This window comes from Caloenas nicobarica, chromosome 2 (assembly GCF_036013445.1).
Source record: "Caloenas nicobarica isolate bCalNic1 chromosome 2, bCalNic1.hap1, whole genome shotgun sequence".
Classification (NCBI taxonomy): Eukaryota; Metazoa; Chordata; class Aves; order Columbiformes; family Columbidae; genus Caloenas; species Caloenas nicobarica.
This window is the reverse complement of record NC_088246.1, coordinates 7889882-7915254: the sequence shown is the minus strand read 5'-3', so window position 1 is coordinate 7915254 and position 25373 is coordinate 7889882. Positions and strand designations below refer to the sequence as shown.

Sequence of the window (25373 nt, the reverse complement as noted above, 5' to 3'; positions counted from 1 at the left end):
TCTTTTTCAACCCAAAGCATGAATATTTGTTTTTACGCTTTCCTTTTTTTTTTTTTTTTTTAATTTTAACTTCAGTGCAGTCATTATCATGGCAAATGGCAGTAGTGATCATCTGTAACTTAGTATTTAATGTTAAGGCAATGGTTATGGCTAGTGGATCTTACTGGAACTGCCATGCCTTGGGGTTTCTCAGGGATAATCCATTGCCTTTTCCTTTTTAAACAGCAAAAATGGCCTCTGCTTTTAATAAGATAGATTGGAAAGGTGAATGCACACTCAAACTTCTTTGATAATTGGTGTCCCGCAGTAGGCTGGGAGGGATTTGAGGTGAGAGAAGAGCATCTCTTGAGGTGAGTCCGTGAGTTTGTATTTCTCCTGCTGTCGACAGCCTCTGTTCATGTCTGGAGGACGCTGCGGCTGCGGGGTTTTCTTTAGTCTGCCTTCACCAGGTAGTACTGACAGGGTTTTATGCCTTCAAGCGTCGTACCAAGACATGCTCAACGTGGGCCTCTTGCCGCCTTCCTTGGCATTCAGCTGTGCAGGAGACATGGAGGGAAGTTATTCCTATGAAAACGAGGAAGGGAAATTTATACACAGAGTTGCGGGTGGATGGCAGTGCCCCTATCAGTGCAAACCCTTGCGCCTTCTACCCAGGAATGAAAAATAGAGAGGCCACATCTGGTACTGTTGAGGGTAATGCGATCTCAGGTGCATCAGTCCGATGATTTCTGCCAGCTGCACAGCACGGCGCTCACGCAGACCCAGGTGTAGATCTGTGAGATGCGGGACGCCGCAGAAACAAAACATGTTTATGTAAGTCCGTCTGCACATCTGTTTATTGTCACGGAGCCTTGGCTGCCACGGGACATCCCAGTGCCATTTCCCAACGCAGAAGGGTCCCGGAGGGGCTTCTGCTCACGCTGTGTAACTACAGCGGCACTTGGTGTGCTTTAAGTGTTTGTAATGCTGATGGTCAGCCTCAGAATAATTCTGTTTAAAAAAATAAAAGGCTTCGGGACTGTTGATTTTACCTTAATTCTCTTAACTGAATATTTGCAGGCGAGCCAGAAGATGTTTCTCCTTCTCTGGTTGTAATTTAATATTGTGCAACTAGTTGCCCAATACTGAATGTGTTGAAATGAACTCCTTCGAGTGGGAAAGTCTGTGTTTTAGGATGAGCCCTAATGACTGCATGTCATCGGTCAAGGAGAGGAAATAGTGACTGTTCTTCTCCCTTCCTCCAGGTTTAACTGGCTGGAGGGTATTTTGTTTTTCTTTCTTGGGATATGGACTGGGGAGGATTGTAACATCTGAGATTCTTGTTGGGGGATTGAGGAAATTCTGCGTGAGGAACAGGCACTGACCAGACAAGTCAATACAATAAGAACTCATAGAAGAAAATGGCTGTGGCAGAGTGCTGAGATCTAAATGTTTCTTGTTAGAAGGAACATCTTTTTAACAAGATCTAAGTCTGGATCTCCTCTCATGGCTTGGTAGGAACAGACATTAGCTTCAGACATTATTAGCCCTGTTGCTTCTTACTGCATCCCCTAAACCCAGTTGTCTGGTTTGTTCTGAATAGATTTTTTCATCTGCATCATGTATTAAGATTTGTGTGCGTACAGTTGTATGAAATCCTTTGGGATGAGATGAGGTGTATAAGCACGTACGTTTTAAACCTATATAAAAAGGTAGCATTTGTTCTGGAAAAATTTAGGGATTAAGTTGCATTTACAAATAATGATAAATTTGTGGTTTTGTTTGGAGCATCATAGATAGGTCTTAAATAGAGTATTGGTGAGCTTGATCTCTCTTTTTTTCCTTAGTAGCTTATAAAATATATGAGACAAATCATCTCTTGCTTGTTATCCCATTTTGAATTAGCCTGTTCTGAAAATATGCTAATTATGATAACAGATCTAGGGTTTGATCTTAAGAGTTGCCAGTATCTCTGTTTTGTTATCTTCAATATGAGAGCTCTTCTTGCATCACAGATTTAGATCCTCTAATTGCATATTGACATATGGAAAGTAGATTTGTAAGTACTTTTTGCAATCCTCAGATGATAGGAATAAAAAAACCTCTTACCTTCTGCCCGTACAGACGTAACTTAAAATATTTACTGAGCACTTCAACCTAAAAGGCTAACGTGATGGAACTGGCCACTTTGTCGTGAGTGACAAACCAGCGACGTGCCGTGTTAGAATCGTAGAATCATTTCAGTTGGAAGAGGCCCTCAGGATCATCGAGTCCAAAGTGGCTTTGCTGCTGAGGGTCTCTCCAGCATCCAGACACCTGCTTACCCTCCCTGGAAAGTGTGAAACTCTTTTCCCCCCCCCCTTTTATAACCCTTCCCCTCAATCTCAGCCCCACACTCCCTTGGCAGCGGTCTGGGAATGTTCTGCTGCTCCTGTCTTTAACTTCTGCATCTCTGTGATCACAAACCTTTAGCGAAGGGTTCCCCAGCCCCCTCCCCATGTGCTCAGCTGTGGTTCCCCTGCTTTGCTGGAGCAGGAGCACAAACCATCAGATTCGCGGCAGCCTCCCCGCTGTCCACACCACAGTGGCTTCGAAACTGCTGCTCTTGGTTTTTAACATCACTCTGCTGGGAGAAAGCTACTGCTGGAAGTTGGGATGCAGGAGCTGCCTCACCAGAAATATCTGCTTTACCCCTCTATTCCTTTTTCCAACGGTACCACTTTAAAAGTCAGTTGCGTGGGGTTTTTTTTAATTTTGTGGGTTTGTTTTGGTTTTTTTTTTTTAAGTTACCGTTTCGTATATCTCTCTTATAAACCTTAACGTTATTGCATATTTGCCACCACTTCCCTTTAAGGAGCTTTGTTTATTTAGTCATAATTATCCTCGAGTATTTTAATGAGCAGTGATAGTCTGTCCTAACAGGATGTATGAATAATTATTTATTCCACTGTGGATAATCTCATGTTTGTAACTAGTGTAATTTATATACCATGGTGCTGCCTGTTTAAATCTCTTAAGTCTCCTCACAAGTCTCTCTAGTCTCAACTGGAATAAATAGCTTTGCTTTCCCTTCTCGCTGGCTCTGGCTGCAAGGCCAGATCAGGTTTCACTGGTAGTCTAGTGGTTATATTCACTGACGTACAAATAATAATTTATTTGTTCCTCTCTCACATTGAAAACCAGCTTATAAAATAGACATATGTACTGTTTAGCTGTAACTATTCGTTTCCCCCCGTTCTTATGCTACATTTATCCATATTTGCTTTGCGTTTCTTTTCTCTTTGGGTACTTTTTTCTCAAGATTTCTGGAACGTGTCAGGTGTTCACCATCAGTTCTGGGGGTAGCGCTGGCTGATGCTGCTCCTGTGCAGCCGAGGCCGTGAATATGAGGATGAATATTTCCTCACAGTGCTGTGGTAGGGTCTTCGTTTGAGTACCACGGTGGGACCAATTTTACCTTCCCACCAACCTGCGTGTCCCCAAGGGTCTGTCTGCCTCAGGGAAAGTGTAATCTTACCTATAGAACATAAGTAAAAGAATTTGGCTTCATTTTGTGCTGTTGACATGCTGCTCCCTTCCATATAGTAGTGAAGTTCAAAGACATTTTGTGTACCCGCTTGTAATTTCTTTCTTCCTATTATTTTTTTTTCCCTAGTGTTTCTCTGTGTTGAGGGCAAAATAACTGTCTCAGAGATTAAACCAAATCTAAGGGGCTTTGTTGGATTCTCAGTGTCTTCTGTTCTGAACTGGAGCTTTTCTACTTCTGCCTTTTTCTGTTGCTGCTCCTGCCTCACTGGGTTCAAAAGCATAGGCACTCTGTATTTCTCCCCCCCGCCACCCCCGAATTTAGTAGATATTATACAGGAATTTAGCCTTAAGGTTTTCTCTTCCTCCTACCTTACATCCTTCCACTCACCCACTCCACACACAATGTCCCAAACCCAAATGTGCCACCTTGCAGATGCACCGAAATCTGTTTAGGTGGGATCCAGGCAAAACTAACCCTCTGTCCAAGTGCCCGATTCCCTGAGGCATCTTTTGGGAGTCTTAGGGGCATAAATATGAAAACAGAATTGCTCATTTAAGCGTAAAAAGATGTGTTAAATGGCCTTCCTTTAATGCAAACTGCATCAGTTGCAGAAGTTCACGTTTTAAAGTTTGTGGATATATTTATTATAGAAATATTTTTCAGTAGCTTCCATATGAGGTGACACAAGGAGCGCTGCCAGAGCTGTCATTTCAGTGCTGTTGCTGTGTTGCACGTGTTAAAACACAATTGCAAAGGGCACAGGGATACTGTAGCGGTCACAGCTCTGTAAATATAAATTTCCTCTAGTAAAACTTGTAAGTATAGTTTTATTTTTAAATATTAATGTAAACAAGGGTGTTTGGATTTGTGTATGTCATATACCCTGGCATGTGTGACCGTAGCCATTGTTGTGATTTTCTCTTTCTTCCATTTTTTTTCAATGTTTCATTAAACCTTTTGGTGAATAGTATTTGCGCATTGTTTCACACACAACGCATATGTGCTTACAGTAAGGTGTATGGGTTTTAATGTTCCGTGTTCAAAAATGCAGAGCTTTGCCATTTCGGTGATGGTAACTCTGAGTTCTTCTAATGGGTGTGAGGTGTTAGTTAAGTTCTTTCTCCTGTTGTTTTTTTTTTTGCCTGGTTTCCTGACGCCTTTTAGCTAGTGTGTGTATAGAGATACAGAATTTTTATACAAAAAGGTTATGTTAATCATTAGAATATGATATGTGGGTTGGTTTGTTTTTTCGTTGTTGTTTTTTAGTCATGTACTTTTGTGAAGAAAAGTGTTATTTTAGCAAAACTGTAAATTGGCTTGAAATAGTATTTTTGAATGCTGAATTCTGATACCTGACAGCACTTGGGAGCTTTCATTGTTTTGTTATAAAGGGTTAAATTGGCATGAAAGTTGCTCTTTGATGGGATATCCTCTGCTGTTTTCCCCCCAGAAAAATAAGTAATTTTCTTCCCTTTCACAGCGAACAACTCTGCGCCTTTTGTTACTGTGGAGAACGGAGCTCATTAGGACAAGGAGACTTAAAACAATTCAGTCCAACTCCTGGGTATGTTATCCCATGGAAAAACCAGCCTTTAAATAAGAGTGAAGCCAGCGACAGCACCGATGGAGCTTGTGAGAGAACTCCAAGGCAAAACTCAGTGCCGCGCAAACAGAGAGGACAGAAGTAAGTGCATTCTACAGTAAATGTGGGGGGTTTTTGTTTTGCGTCAAGGCCAGGAAGCATCTTTGCAGATGCTCGACTGCGATAGGCAGATAACTTGGATTTGTGAAAATATGGTTCATTAATATTAGTAATGAAAAAAATAGCTGCCTCTTCCCCTTTTTAAAGATTGGTTGGCTTCTCCCCTCCAGTGAGAATCTTGACTCTGGAAGAACATAGAAAAGAAACGCAGTTATTGTAAAGCACAGATCTACTTGTGAGGTTGAAGGAAAAGCATGCACAAGAGTAGAATCATAGGGGTCGGTGGCAGGTTTCCCAGCAGGGTGGTTTTAGCCATGGAAAGGGCGGCGTCCCCTTGTCCTCTCAGGTTAGTTCCACCTTTCAGTAATTCTGAAACACGACAGGAATGTACACAGCAAGTTTTCTTCAAGATACAGTGTGGCTGGTGATGGCATGTAAGACATGACTGATGGGAGAAGCATGTTGTAAAATCTGTCTGCCCGTCAGACTCTTTTAGTGGTGCCCGACAACAGGATGAGGCACAGGCTAAAAGCACAGGAGGTTCCACGTGGATATGAGGAGAAACTTCTTGACTTTGAGGTGCCAGAGCCGGCCGGGAGGGGGAACATGCAGGAGGCGGCGCCACCTGAGAGGCCGCGGCCTCCGGAGGGGCCCTGGCGGGGCAGGCCGGGCCGGGCCGCTGTTCTTCAAATCTGACCAAAATACACTCAAAAATATGAAATTGCAGATTGAATTGGGTTGTTCTTTAAATGGGTCAGTTTGATCTTGTAAGAAATATTTTTTTTAATATTAAAAATGCCTTGTCAATTGGGATTTAGGTTTCTCTTAACGTTCCTTTAAACTCCCATGATTTGAGCAGCAGCTTAATGTTAGAGGTGGCTCCGCTGGGTGTCAGTGCTGTTGAGGAACCAGCTTTATTGAGCAGAACAGGTTCATTTAGTGTGTTAGTAAGGGGAGTCTTAATAGTGTCAGAATTAGGGAGTGTGAGGATGTTGTTGTTCTGTCATGACGTGGGTCACGAGGATATCATGTAATAAGTGAAGGCTTTTAAGCTTTCTTTGGCAGTGCAAGAGGGATGTTACTCTTCTTCTTCCCCACAAACTAAGGTTTTGTGTGTGTTTGTTTGTTTGTTTGTTCTCCCCATGTATTTCTGAGTGAAATTATTGAAGTAGAGCATGCATGGTTTTCAGGAAGGCCAAGTTATTGCAGGTTAAAATTCCAGTGTTTATTCCTTGTCTTTTTGGCGGTGGGTCTTTTTTCAGCATCTCTTTTTTTGGAGGTTATAAGCGGGAGAGCAGTCGGGCAGGAGAGCTGGTTTTGTGCTCTCTCAGCTCCAGAAACTCAGAAGTAACAGCAAATACACACAATTGAGTTACTAGTGGAGAAGAGAAATGAAGTTTAAAGAACCTTAATAGGAAGCGCAGCAGCTCCTTTCATACCAGCTGATGGAGCATCAGATGCGACCAGGTCTCAGCCTAATGCACATCCTTACATGTCCAAGATAGTTTTTTGCCTTCGAGAAATAAAGGAGGAGGAATCATTGCTTCTTTTTTTTTTTAATGGAGTAATGCGAGTTTTATTAATTGTTGTCTGTTAAGATTAGAATTTGTGGGACAAATTAATGAGGTTATAAACCAGATCCTCGCATGTCAGCACAATACGGTAGTGTTTATATCGCTGCATTTTTCAGTCCCCCCACACTCTTTTCTTCCTGTCCCCATCCCCTTCCTTTCCCTCCCCCCTCCTTTTTTTTTTAACTTCTTGATGGCATTGGATCAAGATACTTATTTCCAAGCAGCTTTTTCACTCATGGTGCTGTATTTATCCAGGCACTTTCCCTCTGGCCGGGGCAGCCTCCTTGGAGGACACTGTCAGTGCTGTTCACACTGCAAGGAAAGGGCCATGTGAGAGCTGCCGCTGGTTCTCTCCGCTTCCACCGCTCTCTTTTCTTCCCTCTACGTGTCTTCTTCCCCAGAGTAACACAGGCCGCATGCTGTTACGTAATTCTCTGTTCCAAGGGTTGGGCAAGTGCTAATATTAAACAGAAGTGGACTTTAAAAGAAGCAGCACGTGTGTCCTGAAGAATTAAGAAGAGAGCAGGCTGAGGAAGGAGGCATTTCACCAACTACTTTTTTTGTCTATCGAATAGCAGCTTTAACTGAAAACTTCTTTTTTGTGAAAAATGCTGGGCTACAGTATGAGGAAGAAAGCCTTTTGTTCATGTTGATGTATATTTTATCATGTTTGGAAAAATTCATAGTGATTTTCCCCGAGTTTTGGATCATTTACAAGTATCTAGTTATTGAACAAAGGACGTGGTCACTTCTAAGTTTGTTTTTCTGCTCCCCGCTACAGATCTCGATCGAGTATAGCATCATGTACAAGTGTAAGCACCCAAACCGCTTCTGATGATCAGGTTGTCAAATTCTGGGATGAACTCAGTTCAGTTGGCTTACCAGATGATGTTGATCTTCAAGCCTTATTTGAGCCAACAGGTAAGAAATGTCACTATCCTCCTTCTTTCCCATCCAGTAGTAGTACAGTAGCTACAATGACAGCGATGGAAGTTTTTTAGCTGTTGGTTTTTGGTGCTCTGCTGTTTGTCAAGTGTTTGATGCTTTTGTAGCTTTTGCCAATGTTATGTGACAGTTTTGTATATTCTCGTCTTCACATACTGGACAGAACTGTTGTTGTATGGGCAAACGTTTGTAATCTACTGCTTTGTTCAGGTAGTAATAGCTTCAGTATCACAATCCTGTTTTGGGGAGAAAAGGAAAAAGAAATGAGATACATCTTAATATAATTCTTGAAGTCCTAATCCTGTAGCTTTACCTAATCTCCTGCTGCTAATGCGGGGTTATCGGAAGTAATGGAAGGGAAGATTTAAAAGAGCAGGATTGATAAAACAATAGACACATAATACACTTGCATGTTTCCACTGTCTGCAGGTTTTCTGCCAGAAAACTGTCTGGTTTGTCATCTACTTTATCATTTTAATGGAACTTTTCTTTTTACTCAATTATGAATTATTTTTTCAGAAAGCATCTATGTCTAAATGCTTTGATGCCAGTAGTCTAGTCATGTATTTTGCCTCAAAAATGGAAATATATTTTTGCAATAATATAAATGTCATTCTTTTGTGAGTGTAGAAAGAAATTTCAAAGTCTAATTAAAAGCAAAATAAAGTTTAATGGTCTGTTTTAAATAGTTATACTGTAGTGTGTGTGGATGATTGAGGGAGAGTTAGCCATCTAAATTTTTAAAGTTGTTATTATTTGTAGATGACACTTCCCAGGCCCTTACAGAGATTTTTGGGGAAGTTTTTTTTGTTGCTGAGTGATCAACTTGACCAAGTACCTAATTTCCCCAGCTAATGTAAAGAATCATTTTGAATCTAGTGTGAAGCTATCACAGAATTCCTTTGGAAGTATGTGTCATTTGCATTATTTTTCCTATAAATTAATTAAAAACTTCCTTTAAGAGATACCAGTTGAATTCTGCAAATTCTGCATTTTTTTGTTATGTAGATAAATATTTCTATTTATATCTCTATAATGTGTTTGTTGTATTGACACAGTTTTCTCAGTTTCAGCTGGTGAAATGCTGTATTTTGAGCTTTTCAGTTTTGTGTAGAATTCTCAAGCATCATGTGAGCGTGTTTTACATTAACATACAGATCTGTATCCAGTCCTTAGGAATCCCAAGTCAGGAGTACATATACGGACAGTGAAATACAAGATGTAGTGTAATTCTGCATGTGTATCTCACACTCAAACATTGTATATACACCCTAGTATTACAATTACACGATCAGGCATCTGAAAATTAGAAACAGATATACAGACTGTGCTAAAATGAAGAGGAAGAAGCGTTACGTGTCAAAAGAATTGCAGGATATTTAGTGTCTGAGAGTAACCGCAATGTATTTAGTGTAGGATAATAAGGGCGTTAAATGTAGCAACAAAGAAAACAGGAGTAAGAGAGACTGTTCTTTTTATCTGGCAAGTATTTACTCCTTGAACTAAGTTCCAGACTCACAGGCAGCGCTTGACTGAGCTGTACGACCAAAGCTCTTGTTCTTTCCCGATGCTTTAGGTCATTGCTGGGCTCATCACCGCTGTGCGGAGTGGTCAGTGGGCGTCTGCCAGACCGAAGAGCAGCTGTCGGTGAACGTGGACAAAGCTGTTGTCTCAGGGAGCACAGAAGTGAGTAGAAAGACTCGAATGCTCCATCCAATAAGAAAATAGGGGTTGGGGGTTGAAAAAAAAAAGACAGTAAACTAATGCAATACAAGGTATGACCAAAAGTATCCACATATGGGTCTCTGAGCTCATATCTATAATAAAGTTTCTTTGGACAGGTCTTAGTGATGAAGTCTACTCTTGCCATTTATTAAAAAGACTTATGGAGGTGCATGGAATATATCATTAATTAGTTCTGAGGTAACTAGAATGTAGAAAGTACCTTGCTGATCAAAGCAAAATACAGACAAAATTGAGTTCAAATTTGCAAATGCCGTGGCAGCTAAAGGAAACACTTGTTTTGCCAGTTCATATTCTGAAATTATATGACTCAAATATAGTAAAAAAATTCTCAATTATTTTCACACCAGTTTCCAAAAGCGAGTTAGTGTAGGAGAACTACAGGGTGTTTCAAAAAATGGACCCAAATTCAAAGCAGTAGTGATTTCAAGTTGGGTCCATCTTTTTGAAACACCCTGTAGTGTTTACCACAAAGCCTGTTTTGTTACTTTAAATGTTGATAGAAATACATATGTAAATATTTAATCTTTTAATTTGAAATGGTAATGTATTTGGAAAAGTGGGTACATTGTAAAAGGACAGTCTCCTCCTGGTTTTGTATTCTCATACCATTTTGAAATGATTTTTTGCATCGATTTTACCACGTGTAGCTATATTTTTTGGCCATATTTAATCACGTCTGGTACATTATTTTAATAATTTTAGGTTTTTTCTATATTAATCAGCCATGGTATCAACAAATTTCTTTATTTTGTGCTGGTTTTCCCATCATCATGCTTAGGCTTATTTTTACTTGATTCTTCAAGTTTTTCATGCATTGTATTGAAATAAAAAGATGATGTGGAAGATACCAGTAAATGGTCTCCATTGTGTGGACTAAAAAGCTGCTTTAAATCAGTCGTTCAATACGAGCCATATAATAGAGCTTTTCTTGCGCCTTCTACTCTTACATATACTCATACTGGATAAATACTTTGCTTTGAATAATTTAATTGATTTTGGTGTATCTGCTTTCAAAATAAAAGACTATTCAGAATGAATGAACCTGACAGTATTAAGTTCTAAATGAGCTCGAAAATGTTAGCGTTTGTATGTGTGTGTGCATCTATAAAATAATATAAAAAGATTTGAAAGGGCATCCAGAATTGGTTACTTTACAAAAAAAAAGAAAAAAATCTCCCTGCTGAAAGTTTTCATCTCCTTGGTTTTGGCTGATCATGGTGGTTTGTAGTCATTTTGTGATCAGCTCGTTCCCATCTGTAGTAATTTGCATTATGATATTTTGGTTTCTAACAGAAATCCTTGCTGTAGTTTTCAACTTTGTATTTTGCTCTATTGAATTTCATCCTGTTGCCATTATTTCAGTTCTGTTTCATCTGAAATGGTACCTCGCTCCTCCTCTGTGCCTCAGGGTGATGATGCCTCATCTTCACATCCTTAGTACCTTTTAACTTTTGCATAGATGTTTTTAATGCAAATATTTAAATAAGAATTCTTGAAGAATCCCACATCTCTCTGGTTTCCATTTCAGCCCTGTCTTTTCATGTGCTGCTCTGTAGCTTCTCTACTAATCTTTTCAAATTCTGCAAACAATTTTTAGATACCCCTCTTGCGCATGTTTCAGTGCAATGCCGAGAGATGAAACAAGTTTGAATTCAGTGCCATTCTGCATATTTTCTCTTCAATCTCTGCTGAAACCCTTGAGAAGGTTCCTTTGCTGTAATCCAGCTGTCAGCCAGCAAAGAATGACGTTTTGGTTATTCTCTTTTATCCCTCTTGTGACAACCCCAGGGACAGCAGAGTAAAAGTGCAACTGTGATTGATTCTAGAGGAATAGCTCAATGAAATGGGACATCTTTATCCCACGATCATACCAGGGGATTTTTTGCCTTTCTTTTTTTAAAGAAATAAGGAGCAGACTCTCTGTAGTTCTCTATTCCTGCTCGTGGAGCAGCAATGTGGAGGTTGCTCAAAGAATTCGTGTAGAAGTGGCTGGGAGCCCAAGTAATCCTTGTGGCTGGGCTGTAGTGCTTGGTAATGATTTTTCCACTGCTTTTTAACTGCTCACTACGTTAAAGAAGGCACAAAAAAAGTAGAGGGTGCTGGTTATCCTATGTGATAGTGGAAAAGCTTAAGGGAAGAAATTTTCTTTGCATGAGATATTTTAAAATAAGTTTTGAATGAAAGGTATAGCAATGAGTTTAGTATGTGTTTTTGCATTTACAGCTGCTTGTGCTTTGCTTTTGCTAAAATTTTTGGCTTCTTTCTAATGTGATGTTACTGCAATTTAAAAGTAAAGATTCTATTTAACTGTTCTGAACACTGTTGGCAATGCAGATGCAAGTACGTGCTCAGGGCATACAGACAAACAGTTTATAAAACCAAGCTGTACGCTTTTTCCTTTAGTTACCGCCAAATTTGCTTTGGATTTTGTTGTTGTTGTTTGCTTGGTTGGGGATTTCCGTCTTCTTGGAAGTCCTTCTTGCTTGGCGTGGGTTTATGATGTGGTCTGCAGCGCTGGCATCTTTCCTTAGCTGGGAAAGTGTGTTTTCTTTTCCGTATTTCCATGCACAGATTAATTTTTTGACATGTGGCAAACTTTTTCTTGGTAGTCTAGTCCATTGCTTTAGGTCTTAATTTGTGGAGAGCGTTTTGAGGCTGTTGTTACAAATTAAAGAGACCCTCACAGTAAGTTACATTCATGTTTCTCATTAGTTAGGCTGCCTATTGTTTTCAAATCGGTTTTAACTGGATGTGACAGTGTTTCTTGTTACTCTGTTTACCAGTCGAGACGCCCATTTGGCTTCACTGAACTTGTGATTGTATTGATAAAGCTTGTGTGGACATATTTCATTGACCTGTTCCAAAGTATGTATCTTAATTCATTTTGGTTTTCTTCTTCTTCTTCTTGGTGTTTGCTGAAGGTTTAAGAGACGATACTGTAGAGATCTCAGTATCTGTGCATGTTTCACAAAATACCTTGCTTGGCTTGTCTTTCTTCCTCAGTTCTCCCGTTTGATTCACTCGTTTTGAAGACCTGGCAATTTATTTAGTGAGACATCTGAGCAATTTGTTACACATATTTGTGTCTAGACACAGGTGGGTTCTTTGACTTTCTTTCAAAGTCTTGGTTTTGCCTCTCTTTAATACTAATGAGCGCACATACATACATCTGTGTATGTGTTTGAAATCTTGTGCATCGTGTTTTGTAACAACTGACAAATAAAAACGGGGACCTACAGCTAAGTTTATGGTGGTAGATGTGCTCTAGTCCTTACAGGTGGTGGAGGTGACTCACATCACCTCATTGCTTGTGTCGATACCTCGCGTATCTCAGCAACTGAGTCACAGATTTTCTCAGAACCACTTTCTAGGTGTAAAATGTCCTAAGGAAGAGCTGGTGGTCCAGGTGACAAGCACGGGGTCAGAGCTTTTCTGAAGGTGACTCTTAAGAATTCACTTATCTCTGGACCTTGTACAGCATATAAGTTAAAGAGCCTGAACACCCAGACATGGCAGTTCCTTCCCCCACTATTTTAATAGGTCTTAATGGGATTTTTGAGTAATGTTATTTCAAACTTTGAAATAAAAGAATTCATCAGAATGTAGATAGGGGGAGAAAAAACGTCCAATGATTTGCTTGATCCAAAGCTTAACTAAATTGCTTGTAATTCATAAGTGCTCTACTCAGTACATAAAAATTACCATAGTAAAGAAGCTCTCATACTGTCAGACTTTTATCACTAAGGTGTTCCTACAGATATTTGTGGTAAGATGCAAAGACAGTATGAAATGGAGACTTAGTAAAATAAACCAAGCAAATGAAAATGATTGAACACACCTCAGAGTCTTCGCTGAAAAAAAATAGATGCGGACAAGCGAAGTTTTCTGCTCCTTCTTTAATTTCTGGCTTCAGTCTTTTGCTTTCTTAAGTATGCTGCTTTTTGACATTTGGAAGGGTGAACTTACTGGCATTACCATTTAAAATGGAGGCCTTTAGTGCTTGCATCTGTTCAGCTTTTAACAAAAGTGGTTTCTGAAATATTTTCAGGTATTTTTAAATACTGCTTTATAATTTGCTTGTTTATTTTACATATATTGAAGAGGTGGCTGTTTCTCTTCCGTATACTAAAAGTCCCAAAGAAGGTGGGCTGCTTTTTCTCCCCATTATCCAACTACTGCAATTCAAGAAGTGAATTTAAGGAAGACTCAGTAGATAACGTGTTTGAACCACTTTTGACCAAACTGTGCACAAGAAAGGAGGGCAGTGGTAATTTCCCAGCCAACTTTCTCTTCTGATAAGACGCAGAAAACAGTTTACAAGTCCAGGAGCGTTTGTCAAGGACACCGACGTCAAAGACAACAGTATTGGTGGAAACCAAGAAGGAGGTTCCTATTTAAAGACTGAATAGGCGAAACATGATGGTACAGTAGTGTCTAAAGCAGTGATTCCAAAATACTGTATTACTGGATTTGTTTGCTTTGAAATTCCATATAGCTCTTTGCATATTTATCTACTTCACAGCTTTCGTTTTTCCAGTAGTGGTCAAGTGTTTCTTCAGGACCGAGACTCTTGGAGCCAGACAGCTGAAAAACCGCTGTCGTCTTCTCCCACGCATCCGTTTTGTTTGAGTGGATCGGGGCAGTATCTTCTCTCTGCACAAGGCAGCGGTTCCCAGCTCCCGCGGAGCTTCTGCCGGCTGTGTTTGGCACATTAGCGTTGCTGAGAACTGTAGGAGTCGTTGCTTTGCGTAGAGGCAAGTTAATCAATAGTATCCTGCCTTGTTCCAAAGTCAAAAACGATCTGCTGTTTTGACACTCCTCTCTCCTGTAAGCGCTTTTTGCATGGTAACACGATCTTGAAAATTTTTTTTAAGGCATCTTCCCTTGAATTCTGTCACCAGAGGCAGGAGCTTGCGCTGTCTGTAGATGCTTCCAAGTTGGGACAATGTTGCAAGGCTTGCACAGCAAATATCTCACTCAAATTGTTTGTTAAAGGCCTTTCCATCCTCTGTTTTTAGTTCTTTGCTAAGACTATTCTAGGATGAAGTTTACCAAGCTAAACCATAAAGAGAGAAATTCAGGGGAAAGTTTGGAACTGTTTAAAGTGTTTATACCTTAAGTGTTTGTCCATATTTTGAATGTACTGTCACCCCTTAGCCTGAGTAAACTTTTCATCTTGTTGAGACTTGTCCATGTTTTTAGTGGTATGTTTGTATATTTACTTGTGCTACTTGAAGTTGAAAACTGATTTGACTAAGTCGATACTTCCTTTTGTTGTTCCTTTTATGTAAAGATCAGTGTTAACATCTTAATATAACTGCTAAGTATATCTTAATATACTTCATACACTGTGGAGGATTGTGCCCATTTAGCCATAGCAATTTTTCAGTTACTTTTATTTTTTGTTGACATAAAAACTGCGTGTGAAAAATGGTTTAGAGGACAGAACCCTGACGATAGGGCTCCGTGTATGCCTCAGTCCAGCTGAACAGAGCGCATAGGGATGTCTTTTTTTTTTTTTCTTGAGGTAGAGTGTGGGATTTGCAGTTCTTTGATGCCCTAAAAACTCTCTTCTTCCTTTTTCATTATTGCAAGAGCAGAGAAAAATACATAAAGAATGCCATCTATCATAATTCATACCAGTTCTGGGCAGGGTCCTCTGTGTTTGCCCATTTTTCGAGGAGAAGCTTTGTAATGTGATACTTGGTGAGCAGCTCTGGTTATTCAGAAGTTCCTCTCCCAGCTCCTGAGTTTTTTCTGGTACTTTTGCATGCACAAGGCACTTGGCTTCTTGTCATCTCCCTTCACTGCAGCATGGGAGTGTCTACCTGGCTGCTCTGTTGGAGCAGTTTCTGATTTTTATCTTTCCAAATTGTGTTTTGTTTTGTTTTCCTGTAGTTACTTTTGTCTTGTGACTGAGGAAGGAAGTACTGCAGGAAATACTCTTGCAAAAGAACGTTTTACTTTTGTTACGAGTTGCTGTCTCCTGTGGAACTCTAGCACAGAAAGACTAGAGGAGTAATGACAGAGATCTCATCGAGAAGACACTTCTGTATGCTGGTGGTCAATTTAGTAGTTTCATTCCCTTCCCTGCATGTTTTAGAAAACCTGTAACAATTCATTATTGGGCTCCCTGGAGTGTTTCAGTTTCCATTCATTTCCTTTTTTGTTACTTTGGAATTCTTCTAGAGATTTGTAGCTTTGAACTACGGGGAAAGACATAATTACTAGGAGTACAGCTTTGGTAACGTCGTAACGCTGTAAACTACCTTCCATGAATTACGCTGTTAGGATTTTGGTCACCCGAAGCCAGATCATTTGTGTCATGGAGAACACGAATCCGACTGTTCTTACAGCTTATTAATGACATCAGAAATGCTATCTCAATTGTTTAAAAACTGTGTTTTCCAAGTTCTGCAAAGCAGCGACAATATCTTTAAAATTATCGTAGTTGTTTCTGATTTACTATATGTAATTGTTCTGGAACACCTTCGTACACCAGAAATATGTCAGTACAGCTTTGCTAAATCTGTTCAGGTTCAGGAGCTGTCGTGGCACCTGTGTGGTCACTTTTTTGTATGTCCAGCACTTTGAGAACAGATACTTGTCTACTTCGTAAGACAAAAACATTCTCATTAATATTGTCACATGAACAGTGATTAAAGTATTTCATTTGAACCAAAATAAGGTTTAGCGTGACATACTGTTGTTCGTTGGAAGTCATTGTCCTGTAGCAGCTTTGAAAAGTGTACAGCAAAACAGAGGAACCAGGCGCAGGGAAGAAGCGAGAACAGATGAGAAGACAGAACATTGACACTGGAAATTACTGGGATTATTGAAAAATGCACCCTTTCCTCTTCTCACTTAAAATCTGACTCTTGGAGCCAAAGCAAATAAAGGATAATGTGATATAATTTATGAAAAGAAAACCAAAACAAAAAAACCCCAACCAACAATACCAAAACAAAACCAAAACCAAACACTTAGCTTTTTGCCTAGTAGGTCTTTTTAACCCTATAGTTACATATGCCAGATTTTTATGGGGTTTGTTTTTGTTTTTCCAAATTATCCAACGGAATTTTGTGCTTTTTTTTTCTTTTTCTGCAGTAAAACAACAGAAAAAACTAAATTACAGTTCTTACAGGTAAAGAATTTTGTTCCCTGTGAAAACACAGCACCTTTATAACTACAGCATTTGGGACTCAGTTTCTCTACGTCTCATAGAGCACATTTTCTAGTACAAAATAAAATACTTTTTTCTGTATTCCCGCTGGCATTTAAGAAAATGAAGTAATAGTTAAAACTGAGTAAACGTGAATCAAGAACTCTGTGCTTCTCAGCTTCTAATCTGTTTTTGTAATTATTTTGGCACTTCAAGTATGGGTGCCTTGGGATCTCGTTGGACTGCACGCTTGGATGTGGATCTTCAGTGATGTATTTAAAAGTCTGAGAGGACTGATCTGAGATCAAGTGGTCTGTCTGAATAGTGTGATCACGTGGAAGAAACGTGGCTGACAAAGTCTGAACGCTTTTGATGAAAGAAAGGGCTCTGAAATAGATTTTAATTTTGAATTTTGCTTTTGTTGGGAAAGAAAGCTTATTTTCCTAGTGTTTCTGATATAATAGTTGCTCACTCGTGAATCCTTCGATCCTCAAGTAAATCTCTCTATGTGTTACTGGAGGAGAGAGAGTTTCTAAGCGTTGGTTCTGATAGTCTGATGGAGGTTTGTTGGATGAAGAGCTGATCTGTTTTTTCTTTCCCTATCAGTTGTTAGGTGGATTAATGTTTCAGATTTGTACTGTCTGGTGTGAGATACGCTGTTACCATTAAGTAACTTTTCAAATCAGCCAGTGAAAAAAATAAGGGGGTAAAAAGATACAGTGTTAAACTATTTAATTAAAAAGGTATTTCTAAGATAATTTGATAAATATCAGGCTACCTGACTTCGTGCCTATCTGAAATTTTGAAGAAATTTTAAAGAAATACGCAATTTTTCACTTATTTTCCCGTTATTTAACGTATCCCTTGTTAACATTCCACTAAAGCTACTACTATGCTTCAGTGCATTAAGGTCTTTCAAATTTTTATGGGCGGAAAAGTCTGTTATAAAAGAGAAGAAATATTTATTTAAGGCTATATGATACATCCCCAATTTAGTACTTATTTTTAGGTAACATCTCAAGAAACAGAAAATGTTCCTTTCTTTGGAGACATAAAACACACTGTCCTGTTTATGTACTAATATACAGTAGAGTATCGATGTACCACATGTTGGCAAAGTGGTTTAGAGCTTTTTCTGGGTACTTGTTTTGGGAGATAGATTCATAACAAGTGCAAATACTTTAATGTGACTTCTCGGTCTTTATAGTAGTTCCTTGCTACAAAACCTCTTCTCGTCATCGTTAGAAAAAGCGATAATGTGAGACCAGTTTAATAAGAGTCAATTTTTATATCGTCTTCAATGTGTTGATTCTATTTACAAGAGGAAGCAGGCATGAAGCAGAAGAAAAGATGTACATTTTAAAACTGAGTTTTAAAATTTTTTTTTGAGACTTCTTTTTATTTGCTTTGTTCTGAGCCTTCTGTGAAATAACAGCTGTACCTTTTGCTTCCAAGTGTGTGAAAAAAATACTCTGCGTTTGTCTACATAGCAAGTAGTATTGTTGGTGCACATGATGTTTCACTGTGTCTTGTTTCTTCTTTGGTCTGTAAAAATAAGTACTAGAGTTTAACCCCTCCCAGGTATTGCACAGGGACAGCCACTAGTGCGTGTGTTGTAATACACACGTTTTAGGCTTAAGTAATAAACTTTATTCAGAGTAAGAGAGGACTTTTCATAAAGTCTTTTCCAGTACGTTAATAGAATTTCTGTGACTCGGTTGCCCAGTTCACCCTGTGATTTTGCAGATCCGAACAGAAGCACAAGGTCATTTCTGGCAGGCGAAGCCACATCAACCATCTTTCCCATAACTACTGCATTTCTGGAAGGTGGTAGCAAATGAGGAGGAAAAAGACTTGTTACTTTCTTGAGACGGTTTGTATGGCTTCATCTAAAGGAAAGCGTTGCATTTTTCAGCCTCCCCTATTCCTTTTTCTTTCCCACCGCGATGGTGCTGGTTTCCCGCTGCCGTGCCAGGAGCTCCCCCTGCAACTTGGAAAGCAGACTCAGCCTTCGAGTTCTCAGTCTGGTTTTTTAAATTTTTGTTTTTGTTTTTTCAAGATGAATGCTTTGAAAGATGCACCTTTCTTGAACTCTAGATGCCGACTACGCGGCCACTAGAGTCAGGGGGAGATATTGTTGCTTGAAGGACATTTCTGAGCGGGTTTGGGTGCTGAGCGGGCGATGGGCATTGCGGATGCCGAGGGCAGTCTGGGGGGTGTAGGAAGCAGGAAAATGGGCTGGGGGCACGGGGGAGGCTGAGAGAGAAGCAGCAACAGCTGAGAAATGAAAGGCGAAAAGCCTGGCTGAGAAAAACATGAAAGGCCTTATGTTCCTGAAGGAATTTCCAGTGCAGGTTTCCTTTATTCAGTAACATTCACTGAAATAATTTACTGAAAGCTCTGAAGTGAAATTGTTTAGTGTGTGTTCCAAACTGGTGAAGTGTGTTTCACAAAGGCCTTTTCTTCCTTTTTGCATGACTTGAGTAGAAAACACTTTTTTCATAATACACCCAAAGAAATTCTCTATATTCTTTTTTCTCTCCCCCCGCCCTGGGTGTCTTTCTTAAATGTTACCCTAAGAATTAAGGCAGTGACATCCCAGTTCACATTGGGGGGGCACTCTGTTGCTGGGAATTTGGTTTCAAGAGTTTATAATCCATGCGTACCGAGTTATTGTGGGGGCTTATGTGTTAAAAACAAAGAGAACCTGATCTCTGAAGAGCAAAGAAAGCCCGCTAAAGGAAAATCGCACTGGCTCTTAAATGAAGATTGTACCTTCTTCCTCAGGTAGTCCCTCAATTTGCTGCTGGGAGTGTGACCCATTTTGGTGCTTTCTTGTAGCACGTGGAATACGGATGCTTGGGCTCTCCCTTTCTGCCGTCTTCCTACGCTCAGCAGCAGTAGCATAGTCCTTCAAGGTCTACAAAATAAGAAAATCACAATATAGTGCCTCCACATTTTAAATGTGGAACAAGGAAACAAGAAAACGTTCTTTTAGAAGTTTGTGAAAATATTTACAAATTTATTTAAATTATTATCCCATTAATATTTTCAGCAGATAAGAAGACTGGACCTCTATATGTATTAAAAAAGGCAGGAAAATGTGCCCATCTCTTTAACAAGGATGCCAACAGGAAGCCCATAGAAATTTATGTAAGGAAGTGTAGCAGCACTGCGTTATCTCCTCACTTTTGTAGGTATTTGAATGCAACCCTCATTTTCGTGCCTTACTAAGACCTCAGTCGTGGCTGCTTCTTATTTAAATATTCTTTTCCATAGATAATGTGGATCAATCTCTTAGTTGTTTTTTGTTTGTTGTTTTTTTCTTTTTTTCTTTTTTTTTAATGTTAGTGCCTGAGGGTGTAATTGTGCCTTTGTGTGATGGTTACGTTTATGAAAAAAGACTGATCAGTCTTTTGCAGTTAATATTGATTAGCTTTAGTCAAGGACAGGTCCTCATTATGCTTTGAGCATTATAGAAATAAAAAGGTGTCTTCCTTGCCTTCAGAAGCTTGTTCTTTAATAGATAACACACGAATAAAAGGAAAAAATACCCCTATGGGACAAGCTGTGGGGGTATTTGCTGAGCTGTAGCATTGGTCAGTGTTAGACAATTGACTCTCATCTTGGTTTCTTAGCGGTTTCCCTTTTAAACAGTATTTTATTTAAGCATGTCTTTCAAATTTTTCATGAATGTGGGTCACATGCTTTTTTTTTTTTTTAATTAGAACTTCAAAATTCAGTCTCTTTAATGAAATCAGAGTTATAAAGTGGTTTTGATTATTCCAATCAAAAGAGTGAGTAATATTTTTCCTGCTAATATAAATTATGTGATGGGTTTTCATTCGAGGTTTTCGCCCATCCTCAAAAAAAAAAATCATAGAAATGTGTTTTAATTTGAAATTCAGCAATACTTGTATTAGTCCGTTGGCATTCGTTTGCTTTTAAGCAGTAGCCTAAAAACTACTCTGAGATTGGTGTACTCAGCAGCTTGCAAAATCAAACCATTAGCAAAAAATAGTTTTGAACTCCCTAAAGATTCTGTTATTGACTTCCATTAGTGTAAGTTCTGTCCCCGAGGTGCAGATTGAGCATAAATATTGCAGGCAGCAGTATGAAGTAGTCCCGTTAATGCAGGTGTCCTTGAGTGGATTTTTAATAACATGGAACAAATCAAGCGTGAGAGAGAAACCTTATGAATCCTCACAAATGTGGGCCAATGTGCATGTGCATAAGGCTTGGTGATCAATGCAGACTTTATTTGCATTAAAGCTGGTTTTTCTGACCATCTAGACTACTCTTGATAGTCATCTCTTTATGTGAAAGAATGAATATTGTTTATTTTCATTTATATAATAGTCCTCTCCATTCTGCAGATATGACCTGAGACTAAAATGTAGGCAGACAATGGTAGGTCTGCTGCCAATAATGGACTTGTAGGTGTTCCGTGAGTCATGATCATGATTAATATTAATAATAAGAATCCTATTCAATAATATTAATTGAGAAGTGATGAAGTGTCAAGTTCTCAAATCAGCACTTCCTAAATGCTTTTTTACTGTTGGTTTTTTTTTTCTTCAGTGATATTAAAATATTCCTTCAAAGATGTCATGTTCCTCTTCAGCAAATGAGGAGGGGAATGTAGCTGCTACAAATTAAATAAATAAACAAACAAATAAGTATTTGCTTCCTAGAATGTCTTAACATTGGTAAAACAACTTGGTGCGCCCTGAATATGTTGCTGCAACATGGTCTCACTTTCAGAAACAATGAGAATACTTGTATTCAATCTGCAATCTAGACAATTTTTTATAATACTGCAGGTTTTTCCACATCTAGCCACCTCACTTCTGATTTTTAATTCATAAAATAGTATTTCCTTGTGTTTAAAAATTATCCCTCCCTCTGCTTCTGTATGAAATTGCCTTGCAAAGAACTGGAAAGAATGGCAGATTCTGCAGAGCAAAGAGTGAATCTGGATCTAGATAAACTGCTGTCAAATATCCCAGAAAATACTGCTGGGTATTTTTCCTTTCAATTACTGCAGGTTGTTATGGCAATATGAGGTGTTCTTTGTATGGTATTTCCAGGGAGATGTGTTGACAAATCATAAACTTTTAAAAGTGAATAGAGACTTTTCTAAAAGTAATCCAAGAAGACAGTTCAGTTGCTGTCATTCTTTGAGCTTTTTGAGGAAATGCTTCTTTTCCAAAATGTAAATGGATTTGATGCATTGAATAGGTAAGAGTTTCAGGTTTTCCAAATGTCATACCAGGTGACTTTTTTAATGAGAACGGCTTGAAATAGACGGTGAATTGTTGGGAAGACTGTTACCCTTACGCATCCATCACATTGGAGTGTGCCTTGGGCTCCTCCAGAATGTTTGCTTTCTGGCAGGCCTAAAATATTGTGATGGATAAATCCTGCAGTAAAGGTCGGACCTGGCAGCAATGCTCACTCATCCGAGAAACTAAAAGGTCAGAATTCTCAAGATTCTGTTAAGACGAGAAGCTGAGTGTCACAGTAACGTGTGGTTGTACTTCCCCTCTTCATTTTATGTGAGCCTGTTGTGTTTGGTGCTTCTGGAAGCTCATCTCTGTAGGTGGATGCACTGTTACGCTCTTATGCACCTTATCAACCTTCGCTAAGCTCCTCTAATTGAAGTAAATCCATTTTGTGGTAAACCATCTCTTGCCTTATGGGTGTTTTTAGTGAAGTATTCATCCTAGTACTGTGACAGAGTTGTTATCTTAACAGTAGCAGAGAATTAGGATCGTCATCTGATGCTAAGATTTCCATGCCATCAGATAAAAGTTGGTTTTAGAAAGCAGTGATTGAATCTTGATTGTTTTAACCATCTGAACAGTGTCTCTAATGCTGCTGGACCACGCGCATGAATTAGCTGAGCAGCCTGTGTCTCTCGAAGAGCTTCTTTGTAGATTATTATAATTCTTAAACCTAGGAACCACAACCAAGTAGAGTTTCCACTGTTTTAGCGTGGGGACAGTCTGTGTTGAGGACTCGTGACCTCGCTGTGGACCGACAGCTTGGGCTGTGCGGAGCAGCAGGAAAACGCAGATTCCAAAATACATCCGTCTGGATCTCAGGCTGGCTCCTGCTCTTTCTCCAGGCCCGTGTCTCTTGTTGACCCAAATTATTTCCTCCTCGCTAGTTCTGATGTATTATTCATGTTATTTCAATGCGGTTTTAACTTTTGGTAAAGGCATGGGATTTCCCCATTTTACTGGAAACGTTGTGAGAAAAAGCTTTTAGGACATTATTCTAGTCCTAGTTTAGCTGGAACCAGATAAGAATAAAAACACCGGAGTCTTGTTGGCCTGTCATTAGAGATTAAGGAAAAGCATATTGAAGAAATAGGACTGTGCTTCGTTTGACTATATGCTACATATTCAACAGAGCTTCATCTAACTGTGCCTTACTCCTTCAAGAACGTAAGAAGCCTGTTGTACATGGCTACATTAAAAACGACAAAGAATCTTGTAGTGGAGAAAAGGAATTTTAATGTAAAAGAGACCAGGTGGGAATTGGTGCTGGAACAGAGGTAAATATGTACATTTACTAAGGGAATCTGTGACATATAAAGCATAACACTATTTCCTGGCAGTTTTTTTCCATTCGATAGCACTAATATCTCTATAATTAAGAGCAATGGAAGTATTTAGAGGAAAACTGTATACTGTTATAAACCATTCTTTTTTAATTGAACAGCTGTAATTTCTACCAATGGAGCAAACTATATTATAAGAAAATGATTATTAGTTTGAAATGCAAAGTTAAGTGAATGCAAAATTAACAAACAGATGGCGGAGAATTATTGTGCTTTATTTTACTCCTGGGTAAAAGGGCTCACGCATGATTGTAAAAATGTCATCACACTTCGTAAACCTGAAAGCAAACAGAATTTGCAGTTGTGCACATCTGTTTTGGGACACTGCTAAAGGGTTAGAAGAATCAATGTTGTTTTCAAATAAGGGTATTCATCAAAAGGATATCATTTACTTAACAGTTATGGCTTCTGCTAAGTATCAGACTTAATGTTCTGTGGAATTCATTACAAAATTTGGCAGCTTTTTTCCGCACAAGCTACTGAGGCAGCATGCTGCAAAAGGAACCGAGCAGCCCTTTCCTGTCCTCCCCTCCCTGAACCCCAGAACAGCGGCTGAATTACCTGCTAAATGTTTGACCAGCAATTTCAGGATTTTAAATTTTAGGTCAGAACGTCTCGCTGCACGATGCCTGCCCAAGGAATGGCAGTGATGGAATAGGATGAAGAGACAAGGGGCTTATTTGTTTATTTTACTAGCTAGTGAATTAAAAAAAGGATTGTGTAATGTTGGGGGATACCGTGTTTTGGGAGGAGGAATGGGAGAGATATGTGTAAGTGACTAATTTAGCCAAATTGAAAAAAGCCTAAAAGCCCCAGCCAGATAAAACATGTGAAGCTTTTATTAGAAGAGAAATTATATTAATGTTTCAAGCTGGTAGTTTCAAAGTACGCCGCCTAATTGCTTTATTTGAGCTCAATTTACAAAAATTAGTGAACTGAAGATGTAGGATTTTGTTTACGATGACTCTGTGCCATTTGGAGAGCGCAATTTAGGAACAGCCAAAGAAATAGGAATGATGAACAATAAGGTACTGATTGCAGTCAGTGGGGAAGGAATACTAAGGAGCTGCTCACTAATGAGGAAGGTGTTAAAGGCAGGAAGTTCTTGTATTTTTTTATGTCTGTACATAATCCAGAGTTCCTCGTGACCCCATCCCTACTATTACCTTGTAAATTAGGTGTATCATTGAGAATATATAGTGACTTCTACTGACATGAACCTTCTGTTAAACCGAGTCAATATATTTACAAAATCTTTGTTAAAACAGCGCATTATTGAGACTAGAAAATGAAACACACAAAGTTAGGACATGCCAGAAGACAAATTGTCTGCACACAATTAATATCCTTTGTGCACAATTAATATCCTTGGCGCATATGCCTGATTATAGTGTCTTTAGTTGTGTGATCATGTACGGAACAGCGAGTGCCTAGTGCAGTCCATAGGATGGATATTGCTGTCTCGGTAAAACCCTCTTCAATATCACATTTTTTCAGTGTTGTTCAATGTGTAGGTATGTAGACTATTCAGATACTGCTGAAAGGAAAGAATTACTCATTTCCGCATGAGTTTTTCTATGATGTTTCTACTATAATAAACATGTGAATAACTTGTTTATAAATGTTTCCAAATAGCAGATTTATGTGACCTTTCTCCATTCTCCCCAAGACAAGTTGATTTATTTTTTTTTTTAAACTTAAAAATATCTGCTGATTTGGATGACAAATAGAGTTTCAAAAATACTCAGACTTACTTAAAAAGTGGCATGGATATTGCAGTTTTTTTCTTCGCTCTGTTGGAGTTGTGAGTGCACAATCTCTGTAGAAATCAAGACTATATTTTGAGGGAGAGAAGCCCCCCAAGCTTTTAACTGTGAGCTTAAGGACTAAAAAAACTTTAGAAAAAATGTACTTAGTGCCTGCCCGATATCATAAAGGAGCCCTATGAAAGATGTGAAACGAGAACGGAAAGATGTGAAACTAGACCTGGTTTGCAGGTCATCATTCAGTTGCCATAACTGGTTTTTTTCACCCACAAGCGATCCACAATATTTGCAATACATACTTTTTTCCCGTCTACAAATTCAGCACAGTCCTAGAAGTGACAG

At 39.0% G+C, this 25373-nt stretch overlaps 1 protein-coding gene across 12 annotated transcripts in view; it reads left to right on the top strand.

The window, feature by feature from the left end:
* KMT2C (lysine methyltransferase 2C) overlaps nt 1–25373 on the top strand; it is a 199161-nt gene that overhangs the window by 76685 nt on the left and 97103 nt on the right. For all 12 annotated transcript variants that reach the window (XM_065627531.1, XM_065627535.1, XM_065627534.1 and 9 more), the window contains 3 exons: nt 4989–5192; nt 7566–7705; nt 9306–9415. In XM_065627531.1, the coding sequence (XP_065483603.1) occupies nt 4989–5192; nt 7566–7705; nt 9306–9415 (454 nt within the window). The remainder of the gene's footprint in view (nt 1–4988; nt 5193–7565; nt 7706–9305; nt 9416–25373) is intronic.